Consider the following 23,045-nt stretch of genomic DNA (forward strand, 5'->3'; position numbering starts at 1 on the left):
GATTTGAAACCTATCTTGTAACCCTGAGCTATGACCTCAAGGACCCTGCACGCCTCTGAAATAGCGACAGTCTGCCCCTTCACTATCTAAAATAGGACCGGGGGCCGCCCCTTCATGAAGACTTAGTCTCAGCGGGCTTCTTGCTCTGCTCTGATCTATTCCAGGACTGAGCAGGCTTCCAAGAACTCTTGGTTTACTCTGGCTTAGCGGAGGCCTCTGATGCTGGGTTTTTATCAAAACGAAAGGAACGAAAATACAAACCTTGTCCCTTAGATTTGCTCTCCTTATCTTACGGTATGAAGGCACCCTTGGCCCCTGAAACTGTGAAGATAGTCAAACTCTTTCTCTTAAAGGAGAGGGAAAGAGACTAGAAGTTATATCTGTCAGAGCGCCTTACGGGCCTGAACAGAAAACCTAAAGTCTTAGTCATAGGCTAATTAATCTGCGTAATAACAGCACAGATAAAAGAATTAGTAACCCAGTAGGGCCGTAATTCTTTCCTGAAAAACCCTGCACCTTGATCATTTTCGCAAAGGAGATGCACCAAAAGGTAGCCGCTCCAACAACTGCGGCGAAAAGCGCTGCCAGTAAAAAACATCCACTTTAACAGAGTTTCCATCCTTATATCCGGCGGCTCTATAAACGACAAACTATCCTCACACGGGCTAGTATTACACATGGCAAGCGTAAAAATAGCGCCAACCAAGTAGGGATGGGAAAAAGAAAACCCACCCTCGTAGAGAGCTCGGAACCGGGATCCTTGCAATGTATACGACAGAAAGAGGAATCTAATCCTGTCCCACTCGTCCTTAAAAATGATTGCCATCAAATTTAGTACCCAGAGGTTCGTCTGGCAGCTCAGCCTTTGGAAGCTCTAATGCAATCAAAACCTCCTTTATTAGAAAGCCGTAAATGTTCTGTCCTAAATCTAAAAACTGTATCTCCACAGGTGGGAGGATTATAGGCAGCAGATTCCAACCCTAAAAGTTCATACTTTGAAGTTTCAGAGAGAACCTCATCCTCGGGATAACTGATCAGATATATCAGACAAATTGCATGATGCCACCTGGGCAGGAGTGCAAGATTTAACCTTTCGATTGCGTTTAGCAGTGCGAGGGAAAGCATTAATGGCCGCAGACACCGCCATATAAAAATGTGAAGTAAAGTCTGGTGAAAAAAGGCCCCCTCCAGATGAAGGATTAGCAGTACAATGTGAGTTTGCATGTGTATAAAAAGATTCATGTATGGTGTGCACCTCACTGGACGAGGACTCCTCAGAGGTGGGTGGCTCAGTGGTATCAAACATGTCAACCTTATTTGATATAATCCCTTATTAAGGCATATGGAACATAATTAAGAAGGCGGATATTCAAGATCTCCCTCACAATATAAACAGGCATTACTATTTGAAATAGAGGGAGAACCCTCTAATGAATCAGAATCCTCCATAGCTAAAGTACCATATGCGGAGGACTACAGAAAAAACTAACTTTATAAAACTCCTCTCCGGTAGTAACTCGGTCAAGAGAAAGGAAATGGAAGCCTCGAACATTCCGGTCACATGGTGCGCAATGCAAGACCGTCCCTGCTATTAGAAAGTGCGCCAAGCTTTTAAGCTGCGCAACCTTCAAAGTGAAAGTGAAACCTGTATGTTCCATCTCAGCCTACGAGCCCATAAACATCTTACACATAAATCAGCATAAAATCAAATAAAGCATATCTGATTAAGCCCAACTGTTCATAATCCCCCTCAGTAGATATTAACCCTTGATTCCATATAGATAAAAGGAGCCACACTGTGATCCTGTCTTCTAGTGTTTGCATATGTGTAAAAATGTAAACGATCTTACAGGAATCCAAGCTGTGGAACAAAAACACAGTCTCTCAAGTGTGACATTCGTGTAACATTGCTCCTGACATCGACGAGTGAGAAAAGCAGGCAGTGAAACTCGTCAACACTGATTGCTAAGGAGCTGTTAATCTGAGTCTGGATGGGTTCGCAGAATAGACTACATGCATCTCAAGACTCTAACTTTCGTCAATGCTCTCAATGAGAGGCTGACAAGACTACTTAAAACTCCAGAACCACCTCGAAGGGCAAATACCATTCTAAAGGAACTACTCCGAAATCCTCTGACACTTCTCTGCCAACATCCTGTGACTAAAGGCAAATAATGACTGGGGGATGAGGGAAATGGGTGAGGTATTTAAGCCTTTGGCTGGGGTGTCTTTGCCTCCTTTTGGTGGCCAGGTTCAGTATTTCCCACGAGTAAGTAATGCAGCTGTGGACTCTCCCTGTATTAAGAAGGAAACTGTTTCTGCCTTGCAAATTTGTAGAATATAAGTTTCATTCCTGAAAACCAAAGAAAAGGAAACTGATCTAGTAGATGGGACAATATATTTTGGAAAAGTCTATCCCGCCTCCAACTAAGCCTGGTAAACAGTTTTAGCCAATAAACTAAAGAATGGCTAAATCCTTCTGTCCTTTATGTGGATTATGGGACAAAAAATAACAATTAAAGAATGGTCTAAAAACATTTGTAAGTAGAATTCAAATGCTCTTACATTATCTAAATCAAGTAAGAAATTATCAATTGAATACTTTTGATTAGGACAAGGTGATTGACTATAATCCATAAGATCATGAGTCCTAAAACCGGTCTTATATGAATCAAAATAAGACAAGGAAACTTTCTGGCAGAAGATATTGCAGAAAGCATCAAAAACCACCAAGACATGTCCAAATTATGCATAGTTCCAAAAGGTGATATTGGAAAGCTTGTAAAGGCCAAATTAATGTTCCAAAGAGGATAAATTGGTTTAAACCCTGGAACAAATTGAACAAAGCCCCGATAACAGAATACTTGACAATTTTCCTGTAGTATGAAACAGAAAGTCTAAATAAAACTTTATAAAAGGGCTAGCAGATAAGCCTTTATCTGAATAAACTTAAAAAAAAGAAGAATTTTTGGATTTCTAAAAGGATGTCAGATAAAACCCTATTTTTCACAGCAGGAAATAAACGACTTTCCAAATCCTACCAGAAACTTTATTTATGACAGTAGGTTTTCAAATGCTAAGCCTTCAAGATGAGACTCAAGATCTTGATAATAAAAAGGAACCTTGATAAGTAGGTCATACCGAAGAAAAGACCATAGAAAAAGTCTGACATAAGAAACTGATATGAAAGACCTAATTCCTGAAAGCCTGGTTGGAGCACTCAGAATGACAAAAGTCATCATCAGGTCTATCTCTGGGAGACTCCACAATATAGTGGGAAATTGTTTAACAGAGAGATCATTCCGCTGTTGGAGAGGGAATACCAACTGCAGAAATCTGCTTTCCAGTTTCCATTGTGGGATGCAAAATACAGAAAAAATGTTCGGTGTTCAAAACAAATAATTGAGACTTCCTTCATTGCTACAGAACGGCAAGTTATTCTTTATTTATAAAGCGCCAACAGATTCTGCAGCACTGTCAATGGGTAACAAAGATACAAATAGAGTACAATATGAGACACCAGACAAAATTTAACAAACTGCATAAGAGAGGTCTGTACTCCACCTACATACTACAGAGCTATGAACTGTGCAATATCACACATATAGACTAAAACATATATCTTGATACCACTTTACATCTGACTACAAGACAAAGCAACTTTAATCAGGCAATTCGGAGTGTGTTGTTGGACACGTGGCAGGTAGGCCCGCATTGAAAACGTGGCAATATATGACAATCTTGTAGGCCTATCACTAAAGCGCAATAACAGAGTGGGAGTCATATACCTCAGAGTGCATTGAATTTATACACAGAGGCCCATAATACACATAGCAGGTCTAATAGAGGGAGAAAGTGCCTAGAGATGACAATCTATGCTACAGCTCTAAATGCCACTGAAAGAGATGGAAAGGTTACAGAACTGAGATAGACTCCTCCGCCATTCAAGCCTCCCCAGTACTTATTAAAAGATACTAGCAACGATAGTTGTGTGAGCCATCTCTCCCTCCCTGGTGCGGACTACCTATTATATCATCACCTACCTTTTTTTAGTGATTAGAACATTCAAGTTGAGCAGACACATAGTGCATGCAGAGGTACTACTCAAGCTTTGTAAAGACCACTGGCACGATGTCTGGCAGACAGAAGAATCAAGACAAAAGAGACAAAGCTGTGGTGGAAGTCCATGCTGCTGATGTTGGGGCGGCAGAAACTGCAGATGAGGAGACACCAGAAATCCACCCTATAGTATCCCAAATATCAGCCCTTTTCTTGCCCAAGATAGAGCAATTGCAGACAGGAATGGACTCTTTGTCAGAATTCAAGTCATTTTCCTCAAGGCTCCAGCACATCGAGCAGAGAGTAGGTGATGGAGAAATAAGACAACGCAAAAACTCTAATAAAGAAGCAGCACTGGAGGCCCAGAATAAGATACTAACTGAAAAACTTGATCTTGAAAACCGCTCACGGCGGAACAATCTGCGTATTGTGGGTCTGCCAGAATCTGTTCTGAACACCGGCTTGCTAGAGTTTGCAGAAAACCTCTTGCCCACCCTTCTGAAATTACGACCTGAGGACATACCATGTGTGGCGGAAAGAGCCCACAGGATAGGTAACATTAATCAAGACCCAAAGACCGCTAGAGGACCCCGGCAGGTGATGATACGTTACCTCAAATTTTCAAGACAAAATCCAAATCTTAAGAGCCTACCGTCAATGTTCTCCTCTAACGTTTGAGGGGGAAGAAGATCCTCATTTTCCAGGACTACTCCGCAGAGATTTCTAGGAGAAGGAGGGAGTTCTCTCCTTACTGTAAAACGCTGATAGAGGCAGGGCGCTCTGTGTCTTTACTGTTTCCAGCGAAACTCAAGCTTCAGACCCAGCAGGGTGTTAAGTTTTTCGATGACCCTAGACATCTACAGAAATTCATGAGGCTTGAACAGGAATTGGCTGACAAAGAAACCTGAGGAAATGGTGACTACAGTTCAAGGGACTGGTAAAGTGTTCTGATCATTGAGGTGAACTGGGGGGGAGAGGTTCAGAATAACTGACTGGTGGAGACTTCCATCCATCCTGAGCCACAACAACTAAGAGGGGGTGTGGGGGTGGACTTACCTCACGCCTATCTTGTTCCAGTTAACGGTTATCTTTGGGTTGTTAAAATTATAGCAATGATGATTTTTTTTTTTTTTTTTTTGAAATGTGGTTATTTTGAATTATTGTTCTGACCTACACTGCAAACATATCCCTCAAGACTTGCCTTTGCAGGGTTTTCACCGAAGGGGTAAGAATAAATCTTAGGAGATGTAGTTAACCAGTTGGTTTGAATGACTATCCCCCCTTACTGTGAGAGTCAGGTTTGTTAGGTGTAGAGGCCTGCCCTGGTCCAGGGATAGTTCACTTACTTTCTATAATATAACTGCCTATAATACTAGTCCTGCCCAGAAGGTGTGGTGAGAGGGTCATACACCCCAAACAAAAAGTTGACCTGGGATTGAGAGAACATTTCTGACCTTAGATAGCGAGGGTGGACGGTCCCACAGAATTAACCCTAATTGTTTAATCACAGATGGCGGGATGGAACGGGTTGGTAGGGAGAGAGCTACTATCATCATACCAGATTTAATCACACGTAGGAGGTAAAGTGTAGCGCAGTAGTGAGTTAATTATCATTAGGCTACTGATTCCGAAGCTGAGAAGTTATTAAGATGCGTAAAAAACGATCAGTTCTGTTTGTGGGGACTCGTTTGTTTCCCTATTTGTTAATTCTTTCATTTGTATTATGCTTAACTGTGTTGTTTTTTTCTCTAATTAGCTGGTGTGGTGTCCCCCTCCCTCCCCGGGACTCTCTGATTTGGGAAAATGTTTCTAATCTGGGATCTGGTGGTAAGACTACAACACGACTCCACAAATCCTTCACACACATTGAGTTACTAGATTTATTTATGGGTGACCCTTTAGGGGACACTACATTCACGGAACCAAATTGGGATAATGCATAACCTAAACATTATGAGCTGGAATGTGGGTGGCGTAACATCCCCGCAAAAGCGTAGATCGATCTTGCGCTACCTACACTCAAGAAAAGTTGATATAGCAATATTGGAGGAGACACACTTGTCGAAATTAGAACATGAAAAATTGAAGCAAGGTTGGGTGGGGGAGGTTGTGTACACCCCATATGAATCAAAACGAGCCAGGGGCGTAGCTGTGTTATTTAGGAAAAAAATCTGACTTATACTATCACTAAGACACTGATAGACCAAGAGGGGAGATTTATAATGCTTCAATTAGAAATTCAAGGACTGTCATTTACTTTGGTAGGGGTATATGGACCACAACGACAGAAGCAATACTTTTGGAGAGAATTGCAGGCTAAGTTAATTCAATTCACGACATTACCCTCCATTATTGGGGGAGACTTTAACATTGCTCCCCAAGTCCCAGCAGACAGATTCCACAACCCAAATAGGAAGGCAAACACCCCCCAAAGCTTTAGAAACTCCAAAAAAGAATCTTTAGTGATTCACACTTTCAGAAGGGCTCTAGATCTGCAGGATGTCTGGAGAGCCAGACACCCGGAGCAAAGAGACTTCACCTGCATGTCACTAGCTAAAGACACTATGGCCAGACTTGACTACTTTTTAGTATCCACAGAGCTTTGCCCCAGAGTGGAAAACGTTGAGATAGACCCAATAACAATTTCAGATCATGCTCCGGAGGGGGTTAAGATCCATGTTGGCCCCACTCGGAGGAAGACTAACAGATGGGTATTTCCAACATATTTATGTAAAGACCCCAACTTTTATAGGCACATCCTGGGAGAGTGGCTAGCATACGTAGAAACTAATGAAGCTCATGTTGACAATCCTCTACTGTTCTGGGAGACAGCTAAAGCTGTCTTGAGGGGGGTCATCTCGGCTTATGCCGCAAACATAAAAAAAAAAAAGAGTAAAGCCCAATCAGAGCTCCTGTTATCGCAGATTTTAAATGCTAGAAATAAATATCTCAGAAACCCCAATCTCGTTAATAGACTCAAATATAAGGAAATTAAACGAACAAGAGATGACTACATACTTCAACAAACTAATAAGGCCCACGCAAAAACACAAGCTAGATATTATAGGTTTGGGAGCAAAACCGGGAAATTACTGGCTAGAATGACGAAATTGTCAAACAACAGACATCCTATTTTAGCCATTAAGCAAGATAATATAGTTTTGAATAAGGAAGAAGATACAAAAGGCATTTACTGACTTTTACAAAGACCTATACTCCACGCAGAAGGTACAGACTAGCGACACGGACAGATTCTGGGACCAATTACAACTGATGACGATAGACCGTACCCAACTTGACAAACTTAACTGTCCCATTACCTCTAACAAGATTCTAGCCACAATTAAAGACTTAGCACTAGAAAAAACTCCAGGGCCAGATGGCCTGCCGGCGGAGTTTTATAAGATAATGGGGACTGATATAAGCCCAACTCTAATGCGATTGTTTAATGGTTTGCTTGGAGACTAAGTTCAGCCCTCCCCCAGATTTGCGGAAGCTAACATTAGCATTATTCCGAAGGAAGGTAGAGACCCCCTCCTGGCGCAGTCATATTGCCCCATTTCCCTACTTAACCAAGACTATAAGATCCTGACAAAAATCCTTGCAAACAGACTAGCTAACATTCTCCCATCATTGATACACGGGGACCAGACGGGCTTTGTTAAAGGGAGATCTTCGGTGCTTAATGTTAGAAGAGTTCAAACGATTATTCAGTATTATTGGAACATAACACAACACAACCCGAACACGGCAAAAAACACAGAGGCAGTCCTGCTATTTTTAGATGCGGAAAAAGCCTTTGACAAGGTCCTGTGGGAACACCTCTACACCACCATGAGCAAAATGGGTATAGAGGGCGCGTTTGTTAAGGCTGTTGAGAACCTTTACAGTAGACCACAGGCATCTATCTTAGTCAACGGCAAGCCTACCCGACCCTTTACGCTCCACAGAGGCACTAGGCAGGGCTGTCCCCTTTCCCCGCTCCTCTTTGACATGGCCATAGAGCCATTGGCAATAAAGATTAGGCAGACATTACAGGGAATGCGCATAGGCGAGTCGACTTTGCATGTCTCGTTGTTTGCTGATGACATGGTATTGTACGTACAAGACCCTCACAAGAATATCCCAAAACTAATGGAGACGATTGGAGAGTTTAGTCTGGTCTCCGGATACAAAATTAATACTGATAAAACTGAACTACTCTGGCTATTGTCCAGGGGGGAAAAGCAAATTCCAGGTTATGACTTTAGAATAGTAGATGGAAACTTTAAATACTTAGGTGTAACGTTACATGCAGACCCACGCAGATGGTACTCCATTAACTATGGACCCTTACTTAAAAAATTGGATAACTTAATCAAAGAGTGGACCCTGTTTCCGCTATCTTTATCGGGGAGGGTGGGACTTATAAAAATGATATATTTCCCCAAGTTGCTTTACTTTTTCCAAACACTACCAGCAATACTGAAGAAATCAGATCTGAACCACATTAAAGGGAGGGTGCTCCAATTTATCTGGAATGACAAGAAGCATAGGATAAGTTACCTCAAACTCACCGCCCCGAGGGAGATGGGAGGATTAGCATTGCCTAACTTTGAGTTATAGAATTGGGCGGCCCAGTGTAAATTTGTCATTGACTGGATGACGGGACAGGGAAAGTTTACTGATCTCAAACTAGAGGGTGAATTGACAAGGCCATGGGCTTTAGAGATGATCCCTCACATGACACAGACACAAGCGAATAGATACTTGAAAGATATGGAACTTCTGACTCAACCCGCGAGAGCTTGGAGACAGTTCTGCAAGAGGTTGGGAGGTGATCATAGACTGATCTCATACTTACCTTGGTGTGGTAACCCTGAATTCCCTGCGGGTATATCGACCAAAGCTTTTTTTCAGTGGCGGAGTCGGGGACTACGTACAGTGGGTCAGACAGAGTCGGGAGAAAGGGGACACATGCAGACATTCGAGACACTAAGGGGAACATTTGACTTGCCCAGGACTCACCATTACGCCTACTTACAAGCAAGACACTATTTTGATGCACTATGTAGGGAAGGAAGCGATAAAGATCAGGCAGCTATACGGCAGAGTATAGAATTAGCAAAACATGGCAACACATCCATATCACCACTATACACAAAAATGAACAGACCGGCAGGGATTACTTGCACAAATAAGATAGCAGCCATTTGGAGCGAAAAATTGGGGGTGGCAGTAATGATGGAGGAAGTTGGGAAAAGCATACATAAAGTCAAATCGGCAACTCTCTCATCAGGGGTGACAGAATCACACTTTAAGCTGCTGCATGATAGCTACGTTACCCCTCAAAAGTTCCAGAAATGGAAAACAGACAGGGATAGTAAGTGCCCTAGATGTGATCTGATAGACGCAGATACTGAACATATGATGTGGAGCTGCCCCAGACTAGTTAGATTTTGGAAGATGACAGCACACTGGGTAAAGACAAAAATAAGAGCGCCCTGTAGTGATTGGACATTTCGGAATGTGGTGTTCCTTGATTTTTTGGGCATACCGAAACACATTAAATCTCAGATACATAATATAGTTCTGATGTCGAGACATCTGATATTTCAAAATTGGCTCAAAAGAAACCCACCTACTGTAACACAACTAAAACAGACAATGTTGCAGCAACTATTTATTGAACAAGCTGACGGACTGGGTGACATGACCACTAGAGTCCGGTCCTTCTTTCACAAGTGGGGACCCTTTATCCGCACACTACCAGACAGCTCACGTAACATAATCATATCACCATTCAAGAACACAGAATACATGTTGGAAGCAGCTCTACGGGGAGAATGTTAGACTGGGAAACCGAGGGGTTCTGGGGGGAGGGGGGAGGAGGAGGAGGATCGAGAGTTAACCACACCAGTTGAGAGTAAAGAGTTTAGTATTTTTTATGTTCAGAGTTTTATTGATGTTTTTTTTTTATTTTTTATTATTATTATTTTTCTTTGATTTAATGGAAATAGTGCAAAATGGATGTTATTGTCTACTATGACTTTGTCCAGAGAAACTTTCTGATGTATGACGGAAGGCACCATCTGACTTGTAACCATGTTTTACCTGTAAACTGTTGAATGTACCTAATTTCATCTGTTTGTTGCACGCAAAAATAAAGATATTTAAAAAAAAAAGAATGAGAAGCTACAGCTGTAACATTGTCTGGTAGAAATTTTAGATTAGTCTTTTCAGAAAATTTGAAGGAACCTGACGTTTCCTAGAAAAATATTGGTAACCTCACCTCCCGAGGAAACCAGACTCCCTGTGCTCTCCTGGAGGCTCATGCTGAAACCTAATCCAAGAGATTGGTGTCTGCAGACAAAAAATTCTAGAATGGGTGAATAAAGGAAAAAAGTTCTACCAGGACAGAGATAGCCTAAGAATATAACAGGATTCAACGAGAGAGAAAAAAAATTGCACCATTGTCATAGCATGCAAAATTAAGGTTTAATATAAAACTTAGCAAAAATCAGACCTAATACTTCCATACACTGAGCTACAGATAGGTTGGAGATTGTCAGTAGTTGACAAGTTTGATCCCTAAAGAACCATTAGAGAAAAAAACAGTAGTGCCATTAAGACGGCAAAAAGAAAAGAAAAAAACTGCAATAAAGAGAAAGAATAATTCTCCAATTATGTCTACATAGAAACAGAAAACTGTTGGAATGAAATAGAGCTAAAGGAAATACATGAGCTCTTACTATAGACAAGAGTTTCTTAAACTTTCGAAAATACTGGAAGCTGTATATAGACCAAAAGGAAAAAACAAAAACTGAAATCTGCAAGATTTTGGAAATCTTAGGAACTGGTAATGGTCTAGAAATAAAAGGAAGACACCCTTCAAAATTAACATGGACATAAATAAGCCCTGATAAATAAGGGAAGAATTGTCCAAATATTTACTATTTTGAAATGAGAAACTATGAGAAAGTATTAAAAAAAATTATTGGCCTTGTTCCAAAAACTTGATCTTCAACTCATACTGTCATAAAATACAGAGGGCAAGATTGTGAAAAGACCAAGTCGTGCAATATGGTCTTTTCATAATCAGTTTCCATTGTGCAGCTATTACAAGTCTTTTCCGCAACAATCCTTTCCGCACTCTAAAAGTAGTGATTACGTTTTCCACAACATAAAAGTTTCACAAAACATTTCAAAAATACATTACAAAGTTCAGTTACAATCATTAATACTGTTTAATAATTATTTTAAAAAAATATCGCACACAAAAGTTATAAGGGCTCAAAGATAGGAGATCTCAGGTGTTAGAAGGAAAAAAAAAGCAGACGCAGCGATTTTACATTAACATACAGTATCTCGCAAAAGTGAGTAAACCCCTCACATTTTTGCAAATATTTTATTATATCTTTTCATGTGACAACACTGAAGAAATGACACGTTGCTAAATGTAAAATAGTGAGTGAACAGTCTGTATAACAGTGTAAATTTGCTGTCCCCTCAAAAACAGAATTTATGCTTACCTGATAAATTTCTTTCTCCTACTGTGTGTCCGGTCCACGGCTTCATCCTTACTTGAGGGAATATTCTCTTCCCTAACAGGAAATGGCAAAGAGAGCACAGCAAAAGCTGCCCATATAGCCCCCCCTCTGGCTCCGCCCCCCAGTCATTCGACCGACGGTTAGGAGAAAAAGGAGAAACCATAGGGTGCCGTGGTGACTGTAGTGTATAGAAAGAAAAAATTTGAAACCTGACTAAAAAGCCAGGGCGGGCCGTGGACCGGACACACCGTAGGAGAAAGAAATTTATCAGGTAAGCATAAATTCTGTTTTCTCCTACATTGGTGTGTCCGGTCCACGGCTTCATCCTTACTTGTGGGAACCAATATCAAAGCTTTAGGACACGGATGAAGGGAGGGAACAAGTCAGGTTACCTAAACGGAAGGCACCACGGCTTGCAAAACCTTTCTTCCAAAAATAGCCTCCGAAGAAGCATAAGTATCGAATTTGTAAAATTTGGCAAAAGTGTGCAGAGAAGACCAAGTCGCTGCCTTACATATCTGATCAACAGAAGCCTCGTTCTTGAAGGCCCATGTGGAAGCCACAGCTCTAGTAGAATGAGCTGTAATTCGTTCAGGAGGCTGCCGTCCGGCAGTTTCATAAGCCAATCGGATGATGCTTTTCAGCCAAAAGGAAAGAGAGGTCGCAGTAGCTTTCTGTCCTCTCCTCTTACCAGAATAAACGACAAACAAAGATGAAGTCTGTCTGAAATCCTTTGTTGCATCTAAATAGAATTTTAAAGCACGGACCACATCTAAATTGTGTAACAAACGTTCCTTCGTCGAAACTGGATTCGGACACAGAGAAGGAACAACTATTTCCTGGTTAATATTCCTGTTGGAAACCACTTTTGGAAGAAAACCAGGTTTGGTACGCAAAACAACCTTATCTGCATGGAATACCAGATAGGGTGGATCACACTGCAAAGCAGACAATTCAGAAACTCTTCTAGCAGAAGAAATAGCAACCAAAAACAGAACTTTCCAAGATAGTAACTTAATATCTATGGAATGTAAAGGTTCAAACGGAACCCCTTGAAGAACTGAAAGAACTAAATTTAGACTCCATGGAGGAGTCATGGGTCTGAAAACAGGCTTGATTCTGACTAAGGCCTGTACAAAAGCTTGTACATCTGGCACTGCTGCCAGGCGTCTGTGTAACAAAACAGACAAAGCAGATATCTGTCCTTTTAGAGAACTCGCTGACAACCCTTTATCCAAACCCTCTTGGAGAAAGGAAAGAATCTTAGGAATTTTAATTTTACTCCAAGAGAATCCCTTGGATTCACACCAACAGATATATTTTTTCCATATTTTATGGTAAATTTTCCTAGTCACAGGTTTTCTGGCTTGGACCAGAGTATCTATAACTGAATCTGAAAACCCACACTCAGATAAAATCAAGCGTTCAATTTCCAAGCAGTCAGCTGCAGAGAGACTAGATTTGGATGTTCGAATGGACCTTGTACTAGAAGATCCTGTCTCAAAGGTAGCTTCCATGGTGGAGCCGATGACATATTCACCAGGTCTGCATACCAAGTCCTGCGTGGCCACGCAGGAGCTTTTAGAATCACCGAGGCCTTCTCCTGTTTGATCCTGGCAACAAGCCTAAAAAAGGGGAGGAAACGGTGGAAACACATAAGCTAGGTTGAACGACCAAGGCGCCACTAATGCATCCAGTAGAGTCGCCTTGGGATCCCTGGATCTGGACCCGTAGCGAGGAACCTTGAAGTTCTGACGAGACGCCATCAGATCCATGTCTGGAATGCCCCATAATTGAGTTAACTGGGCAAAGACCTCCGGGTGGAGTTCCCACTCCCCCGGATGGAAAGTCTGACGACTCAAATAATCCGCCTCCCAGTTGTCTACTCCTGGGATGTGAATTGCAGATAGATGGCAGGAGTGATCCTCCGCCCATTTGATGATCTTGGATACCTCTCTCATCGCCAAGGAACTCTTTGTTCCTCCCTGATGGTTGATGTAAGCTACAGTCGTCATGTTGTCCGACTGAAATCTTATGAATCCGGCCTTCGCTAGTTGAGGCCAAGCCCGGAGCGCATTGAATATCGCTCTCAGTTCCAGGATGTTTATCGGGAGAAGAGACTCTTCCCGAGACCATAGACCCTGAGCTTTCAGGGAGTCCCAGACCGCGCCCCAGCCTAATAGACTGGCGTCGGTCGTGACAATGACCCACTCTGGTCTGCGGAAACTCATTCCGAGACAGGTGATCCTGAGTCAACCACCAACGGAGTGAGTCTCTGGTTAACTGGTCTACTTGAATCTGGGGAGACAAGTCTGCATAATCCCCATTCCACTGTCTGAGCATGCACAGTTGCAATGGTCTTAGATGAATTCGAGCAAAAGGAACCACGTCCATTGCTGCAACCATTAGACCTATTACTTCCATGCACTGAGCTATGGAAGGCTGAGGAATAGATTGAAGAACTTGACAAGCCTTTAGAAGCTTTAATTTTCTGACCTCTGTCAGAAAAATCTTCATTTCTACAGAATCTATTATTGTTCCCAGAAAGGGAACTCTTGTAGACAGGGAACTCTTTTCCACGTTCACCTTCCACCCGTGAGACCTGAGAAAAGCTAATACAATGTCTGTATGAGCCCTTGATCTGGAAAGGGACGACGATTGGATTAGGTTGTCTAGGTAAGGTGCCAGTGCAATGCCCCTCGGTCTTAGAACCGCTAGAAGGGACCCTAGTACCTTTCTGAAAATTCTGGGAGCAGTGGCTAAACCGAACGGAAGAGCCACGAACTGGTAATGTTTGTCCAGGAAGGCGAACCTTAGGAACTGATTATGATCTTTGAGGATAGGAATATGTAGGTACGCATCCTTTAAATCCACGGTAGTCATATATTGACCCTCCTGGATTGTTGGTAAAATCGTTCGAATGGTTTCCATTTTGAACGATGGAACTCTGAGGAATTTGTTTAGAATTTTTAAATCCAGAATTGGTCTGAAAGTTCCCTCTTTTTTGGGAACTACAAACAGGTTTGAGTAAAACCCCTGACCTTGTTCCACTGTTGGAACTGGATGTATCACTCCCATCTTTAATAGATCTCCTACGCAATGTAAGAGTGCCTGTCTCTTTATCTGGTCTGAAGATAAGCGAGACATGTGGAACCTTCCCCTTGGAGGAAGTTCCTTGAATTCTAGAAAATAACCAAGAGACTATTTCTAGTGCCCAGGGATCCTGAACATCTCTTGCCCAAGCCTGAGCAAAGAGAGAAAGTCTGCCCCCTACTAGATCCGGTCCCGGATCGGGGGCTATCCCTTCATGCTGTCTTGGTAGCAAGCAGCCGGCTTCTTGGCCTGTTTACCCTTGTTCCAGCCTTGCATTGGTTTCCATGCTGGCTTAGCCTGGGAAGCGTTACCCTCTTGTCTAGAGGCTGCAGAGTTAGGAGACGGTCCGTTCCTGAAGTTGCGAAAGGAACGAAAATTAGATTTGTTCTTAGCCTTGAAAGGCCTATCCTGTGGGAGGGCATGACCCCTTCCCCCAGTAATGTCTGAAATAATCTCCTTCAATTCTGGCCCAAAAAGGGTCTTACCTTTGAAAGGAATATTAAGCAATTTTGTCTTGGAAGATACATCCGCCGACCAAGATTTTAGCCAGAGCTCTCTGCGCGCCACAATTGCAAAACCTGAATTTTTTGCCGCTAATTTCGCCAATTAGAAAGCGGCATCGAAAATAAAGGAAATAGCCAACTTTAGTGCGTGAATTCTGTCCATGACTTCCTCATATGGAGTCTCCTTATTGAGCGAATTTTCTAGTTTTTCGAACCAAAAGGACGCCGCCGTTGTGACAGGAATAATGCACGAAATTGGTTGTAGGAGGAAACCTTGCTGAACAAATATCTTTTTAAGCAATCCTTCCAATTTTTTATCCATAGGATCTTTGAAAGCACAACTTTCCTCAATGGGAATAGTCGTGCGTTTGGCCAACGTAGAAACTACCCCCTCAACCTTAGGAACTGTTTGCCATGCGTCCCTCCTGGGGTCGACAATGGGGAACATTTTCTTGAATATAGGAGGTGGGACAAAAGGTATACCTGGTTTCTCCCACTCCTTAGTCACTATGTCCGCCACCCTTTTGGGTATCGAAAAGGCATCAGCGTGCACAGGGACCTCTAGGAATTTGTCCATTTTGCACAATTTTTCTGGAATGACCAGAGAGTCACAATCGTCCAGAGTAGTTAGCACCTCCTTAAGCAGGGCGCGGAGATGTTCTAACTTAAATTTAAACGTCACAATATCAGGTTCTGCCTGTTGAGAAACTTTTCCTGAATCAGAAATTTCTCCCTCCGAAAGACCCTCCCTCACTGCCAATTCTGACTGGTGTGAGGATATAACAGATAAACTATCGTCAGCGCACCCTTGCTCATCCTCTGTATTTAAAACTGAGCAATCACGCTTTCTTTGAAATGCTGGCATTTTGGATAAAATATTAGCTATAGAATTATCCATTACTGCCGTTAATTGTTGCATAGTAACAAGCATTGGCGCGCTAGATGTACTAGGTGTCGCCTGCGCAGGCATAACTGGTGTTGACACAGGAGAGGATGATGAACTATCCCCACTACCTTCACTTGAGGAATCATCTTGGGCAACCTTATTAAATGTGACAGAACTGTCCTTACTTTGTTTGGACGCCATGGCACAATTTTGACATACATTTAAAGGGGGGACCACCTTGGCCTCCATACATACAGAACATGTTCTATCTGAAGGTACAGACATGTTAGACAGGCTTATACAGGCTATTAATGCAATAAAACCGTTTTTAAACAAAACCGTTACTGTCTCTTTAAATGTTAAACAGAGCACACTTTATTTCTGAATGTGTGAAAAACTATGAAGGAAATATCCGATCCTTACCAAATTTGCACCCTAGTGTCTTAATGCTTTGAAAGTATTGCACACCAAATATCAAGTTTGTAACCCCTTAAATGAGCAAACCGGAGCTATTTGATCAATTTACCAGCTTAAACCCACTACAGTCCCAGCCACAGCCTTTGCTGCGGCTTCACCTTTCCTTAGGGGATATTCGCCACATAAGTAAGCCTTCCAGAATCGTTTTTTATGGCCACAGGACCCTCTCACATGAAGCTGCATGCACTGCTTCCAGAAGTAACTGCGCAATTAAGGCGCGAAAATGAGGCCTCATCCCTCTGCATACCAGAGTGAAAGGCCCTTCCTGACTAGAATAGGTGTCTAAACGACTGCCAGGCGATTAAAAAACGTTCCCAAAGTGTTTTCAAGTTCCAAAACACTCCAAAAGACATATAAATATTGTATAAATCAATCGATTTAGCCCACAATAGTGTCAACCAGTATATAGCCCATTAATAAGCCTTCATTCTGTTATGAGTCTAAGAAAATGGCTTACCGATCCCAAAAAGGGAAAATGACAGTCTTCTAGCATTACTATGTCTTGTTAGAAAATGGACTAGTCATACCTTGAGCAGAAAAGTCTGCAAACTGTTCCCCCCAACTGAAGTTCTCTGGGCTCAACAGTCCTGCGTGGGAACAGCAATTGATTTTAGTTACTGCTGCTAAAATCATACTCCTCTTTAAACAGAACTCTTCATCACTTTCTGTTGTAGAGTAAATAGTACAAACCGGCACTATTTTAAAATAACAAACTCTTGATAGAAGAATAAAAAACTACAACTAAAACCACATACTCTTTACCATCCCTGTGGAGATGCTACTTGTTCAGAGCGGCAAAGAGAATGACTGGGGGGCGGAGCCAGAGGGGGGGCTATATGGGCAGCTTTTGCTGTGCTCTCTTTGCCATTTCCTGTTAGGGAAGAGAATATTCCCACAAGTAAGGATGAAGCCGTGGACCGGACACACCAATGTAGGAGAAATAACTCAACACACAGCCATTGATGTCTAAATCATTGGCAACAAAAGTGAGTACACCCATAAGTGGAAATGTCCAAATTGGGCCCAAAGTGACAATATTTGGTGTGGCCACCGTATTTTCCAGCACTGCCTTAACCCTCTTGGGCATGGAGTTCACCAGAGCATCACAGGTTGCCACTGGAGTCCTCTTCCACTCCTCCATGACGACATCACGGAGCCGGTGGATGTTAGAGACCTTGCGCTCCCCCACCTTCCGATTGAGGATGCCCCACAGATGCTCAATAGGGTTTTGGTCTGGAGACATGTTTGGCCAGTCCATCACCTTTTCCCTCAGCTTCTTTAGCAAGGCCGTGGTCGTCTTGTAGGTGTGTTTGGGGTTGTTATGTTGGAATACTGCCCTGCGGCCCAGTCTCCGAAGGGAGGAGATCATGCTCTGCTTCAGTATGTCACAGTACATGTTGGCATTCATGGCGCCCTCAATGAACTGTAGCTCCCCAGTGCCGGCAGCACTCATGCAGGCCCAGACCATGACACTCCCACCACCATGCTTGACTGTAGGCAAGACACACTTGTCTTTGTACTCCTCACCTGTGGTTGCCACCACACAGGCTTGACACTATCTGAACCAAATAAGTTTATCTTGGTCTCATCGGACCACAGTACATGGTTCTAGTAATCCTCTGCTTGCACGTGCACTTAACTTCTTTGGTCGACCATGGCAAGGCCTGTTCTGAGTGGAACCTGTCCTGTGAAACTGCTGTATGGTCTTGCCCACCATGCTGGAGCTCAGTTTCAGGGTCTTGGCAATCTACTTATAGCCTAGGTCATCTTTATATAGAGCAACAATTCTGTTTTTCAGATCCTCAGAGAGTTCTTTGCCATGAGGTGTCATGTTGAACTTCCAGTGACCAGTATGAGAGAGTGTGAGAGCGATAACACCAAATTTAACACACCTGCTCCCCATTCACACCTGAGACCTTGTAACACGAATGAGTCACATGACACCGGGGAGGGAAAATGGCTAATAGGGCCCAATTTGGATATTTCCACTTAGGGGTGTACTCACTTTTGTTGCCAACGGTTTAGACAATAATGGCTTTGTGTTTAGTTATTTTGAGGGGACAGCAAATTTACACTGTTATTCAGGCTGTACACTCATTATTTTACAGCAAAGTGTCATTTCTTCAGTGTTGTCACATGAAAAGATGATAAAATATTTACAAAAATCTGAGGGGTGAACTCACTTTTGTGAGATACTGTACATACACCTACATTGAGAAACATGGATTTAAATGTATAGACATTTGTTTAACTATGGAGATAATGAAAATATTTTACATTACAATCTTATGCAAATTAAACAATATCTCAGAGGGATTTTCAAAGAGATATTCGCATATAGTTTGAGATATCTAGACATATATATATATATATATATTCATATTTCACTATAGATATATCAGTCCAAAAATCATCACATACTGTATATAGAGAAATATTTATAAATATATAGAACATTCCATGACAAACATTTTCGCAATATGAAATATTCACATTTTCGTGTACTCTTTTCAAGGAGAATACGTCATGGGCTTTGCGCAACAGATTAGGGTTTTAGTGTTTTTTTTTTTTTCTATTTGTCTTATCCATTGATTTCTATGGGGAATACGTGAACGCACACACAATTTGGCCGTTTGGATTATTCGGCTTAATGCGTGCGCAAAATTAACATTTATTCTTACCTGATAAATTAATTTATTTCCGGGACATGGAGAGTCCACAACGTCATTCTAATTATTAATGGAATATTAATTTCTTGCCAGCAGGAGGAGGCAAAGAGCACCCCAGCAAAGATGTTAAGTGTCACTTCCCTTACCCATAACCCCCAGTCATTCAGTCAAAGGGAAAAAGATAACACAAAGGTGTAGAGGTGCCTGAGGTTTAGTAACAAATTACTGTCTAATCAAAAGGGTGGGGTCGTGGACTCTCCATGTCCGGAAAGAAAGAAATTTATCAGGTAAGCATACATTTTATGTTCTTTCCTAAGACATGGAGAGTCCACGTCATTCCAATTACTAGTGAGAACAAGACAGGCAGAAAAAAACAGAAGGCACCACCGCTTGAAGAACTTTTCTCCCAAAAGAGACCTCAGCCGAGGCAAAAGTATCAAATTTGGAATAAGTATGCAGAGAGGAACAGGTTGCCGCCTTGCAAATCTGTTCCACCCTTATGCTTTCCTGAGAAACAAACAGGGCAGAAGACTGACGAAAATCTGTAGTAGCCTGTAAGTAAAATTTTAGAGCATGCACAACATTCAAGTTATGCAAAAGACGTTCCTTCTGAGAAGAAGGATTAGGACAGAAGTAACAATTTCCCAATTAATGTTTCGATCCGAAACACCTTAGGGAGAAACCCCAAATTAGTATGAAGGACCGCCATATCCACATTAAAAATAAGGTGGAATCACACTGCAGAGCAGAGAGTTCAGAAACAGCAATAAGGAACAAAACTTTCCAAGATAACTTAATATCTACAGAATGCATCAGCTTAAACTGAGCCTGCTGCAAAACTTTAAGCACAAGGTTCAAGCTCCAAGGAGGAGCAATAGGTTTAAACACAGGCCTGATTCTGACCAAGGCAAAAATATTGAACATCTGGCACATCTGAAAGACATTTGTGTAAAAGAATAGAAAGTGCAGAAATCTGACCCTTCAGAGACCTTCCTGGAGAAGAGACAAAATTCTAGGAACCCTGACCCTACTCCAAGAGAAGCCCTTCGAACCACACAAATATAGGCATTTGCACCATACCTTATGGTAAATTTTACGGGGAACAGGCTTGCAAGCCTGAAGCATGGTATCAATGACTGACTCAGAAAACCCACGCTTAGTCAGAACTAAGCGTTTAATCTCCATGCTTCAGAGAAACTAGATTTGGATGGAGGAAAGGACCCTGAGTTAGGTCCTTAGTCAGAGGTAACCTCCAAGGTGGAAGAGAACACATCCTCACCCGGTCTGCAAACCAGATCCTGCGAGGCATGCAGGAGCTATTAGAATTACAGATGCTCTCTCCTGTCTGATAGGAGCAACGACTCGTGGAAGGAGAACAAAAGGAGGAAACTAGTATGCTAGACCGAAATCACAAGGAACCGCCAGAGCATTTATCAGGGCAGCCTGAGAATCTCTTGACCTTGAACCACACCTTGGAAGCTTGGCATTCTCACGAGACGCAATCAGATCCAACTCTGGCTCCCCCCATTTGAGGGTTAACATGTAGAACACCTCTGGATGGAGAGCCCACTCCCCGGGATGAAATATCTGTCTGCTCAGGAAATCCGCCTCACAGTTGTCCACTCCTGGAATGTGGATGGCAGATAGAAGACAATTGTTATATGCACAATTGCACTTCCACACAAAGTTGGTAGGTAATGCAGGTGACAGAAGGTAAAGGTGAGAAGACCAACCATTGAAATCCCTTTAAAGTAGAACATACAAACAAAAAGTAAAACGCGCTGACAATAGGAAGGATAATAAAAATTAAGCAGCAAGCACAAAATAGGAAATAAATTAGCCAATATAAAGAAAAATGTACCTTATCAGTGTATATAAAATCAACCTGATGTGCGGTAACACCCCATGCACAAAAATGGCCAATGAGGGCTATAATTGTCCATACTAAATATGCTGAGCAGAAAGAAAGGCCACCACACATTAACACACCATGCACTAAGTAGGTCAGAGAGAACTATCACTGCTGCCTCAAACAAAGCAGACACACACCCTAACCAGGCCGATGCACGCAAACACCAAGAGCACCAAAGAACGATGTGAGCTAACTCGTCCTGAACTACTGCCAGAACAATATACGTAACTGAGACCGACGCAAATCACAAAGTCTGTGCACGATCCTTGATTTAGACAGAGCATATGATTTTAAACAACTTTTTAATTTACTTCTATTATCAATTTTTCTTCATTTTCTTGGTAGCTTTAGTTAAAAAGCAGGGACATAAGCTAAGGAGCCAGCCCATCTCTGGAGCACTATATGGCAGCAGTTTTGCAAGAACTTTATACATTGACTAATATGCAAAATATAAATAGTCTAACTGAATGGTGGTAGATGTCTGGTGTAAATTATGTCCCCGGACATTCTGTACCTAAACATTGAGTGTACCTGCTAATAGCCTGTAGGCTATGTGACTGCATAAAATGGTTGCATTTACCTCAGACGCGCACACTCCACTGTGCTTAGAAGCTGCAGAAATAACTGCTTAAAGTAGAGACCATACAGTGCTGTGTATGTCACAACAGAGGATCTATGTCAGGAGTGTATTGACAACACAACTGGAAGAGGCTAAGGGACCAGTTCCAGTGACACCTGTGGCAGGCTTACGACTAGCTCCTCACTGGGTGTAATTATGTCACTGCTCAAAACTCTAATCTCCCCTCTGTCTTAAGTAGCAGATCCCTGATGGAGATTATAGGTCTCAAAAGGGTCAGAAAACCCCTTTCAAAGAAGAATCTGGAGCACCTCAATTCTTCACCTTCCTCCTGTGGAGGCAAAGAAAAGATTGAAATAGCAAAAAAGAGATGGAAGGGATTAAGTACTCTTAGAGCTTTGGAAATATTTGCCTCCCCTAGTGGTCAGGAGTTAAATCCCAGAAGTAATGGTCCATGGACTCTCTTGCCGTATGAAAGAAAGGTATGGTTTAAGTTAAAAAAAATTTGGCTCACCTTAGAGATAGTCACCAACTAAGGCATATCAGCATTAAATCACAAGAGTGGGCAGTGCAAAAAAACATATGCAAGCATTATTTGGAAGCCAATGAAAATAGTTTGTTTTTGTTTGTTTTTTTAAATTGTGCTTCAGAATCAATCTCAGAGAAGTATATGAAGTACTTAAATTGACATTAAACCCTGAATGGCCATACAATAAGAATAAATAATCCCCAATGCATATTAACCCATATGAAACACACACATGTCGACATACATCATTTTATCCCACATAGGTGATTGTTGCCAGAGTGACCAATAGAAGAATCGCAGGAGTGCTTTCCTTATTCCACATCTCCATAGCTGCAAGTCTAACCTAACCTGTCAAACTAAGTGTAAGCATCATGCATGCAATTTGTTTCTACTTGTACACTAGTTATGTGGCATGGCACTGGCACTCAGACATGTACAATAAACCAACTTTGCTTGATAGGGAAGAAAAGTGGCAGAACAGTGAAAACTATGCTTAGAGAAAAAAAACTAATAGAATGATACAATAAAAAATGCAGATTTATTTATGTTTCTACAGTGTATTAAGAAAGGCAGAAAACATTGTAACAGTTTGTATTGTAACAGCATTAATCTGATGTATAAAGAAACAGTTTACCTTTAGCAGAGAATATTGACAACTGGCTATAACCAGGCAAAACTGGAAGACCCAGATATCTTTGAAGAAGCCTTCTATGAGAAGAATGGAGCCAAGAAAGGCAACAAGAATGGCAAGGATGATGGCCAGTACGTTTTCCAAAATCTCTCTGTTCCTGTATAGAAAAAAAGTTTAAAA

At 41.9% G+C, this 23,045-nt stretch overlaps 1 protein-coding gene across 1 annotated transcript in view; it reads right to left on the minus strand.

The window, feature by feature from the left end:
* The window catches only part of PCNX1 (pecanex 1), a gene marked incomplete in the record, with an annotated part of 752,914 nt that overhangs the window by 401,642 nt on the left and 328,227 nt on the right, over window positions 1-23,045 (minus strand). Inside the window, 1 exon segment of the mRNA XM_053711389.1 lies at window positions 22,869-23,022. Within this exon segment, the coding sequence (XP_053567364.1) occupies window positions 22,869-23,022 (154 nt within the window).

This window comes from Bombina bombina, chromosome 1 (genome assembly GCF_027579735.1).
Source record: "Bombina bombina isolate aBomBom1 chromosome 1, aBomBom1.pri, whole genome shotgun sequence".
NCBI classification, from domain to species: Eukaryota; Metazoa; Chordata; class Amphibia; order Anura; family Bombinatoridae; genus Bombina; species Bombina bombina.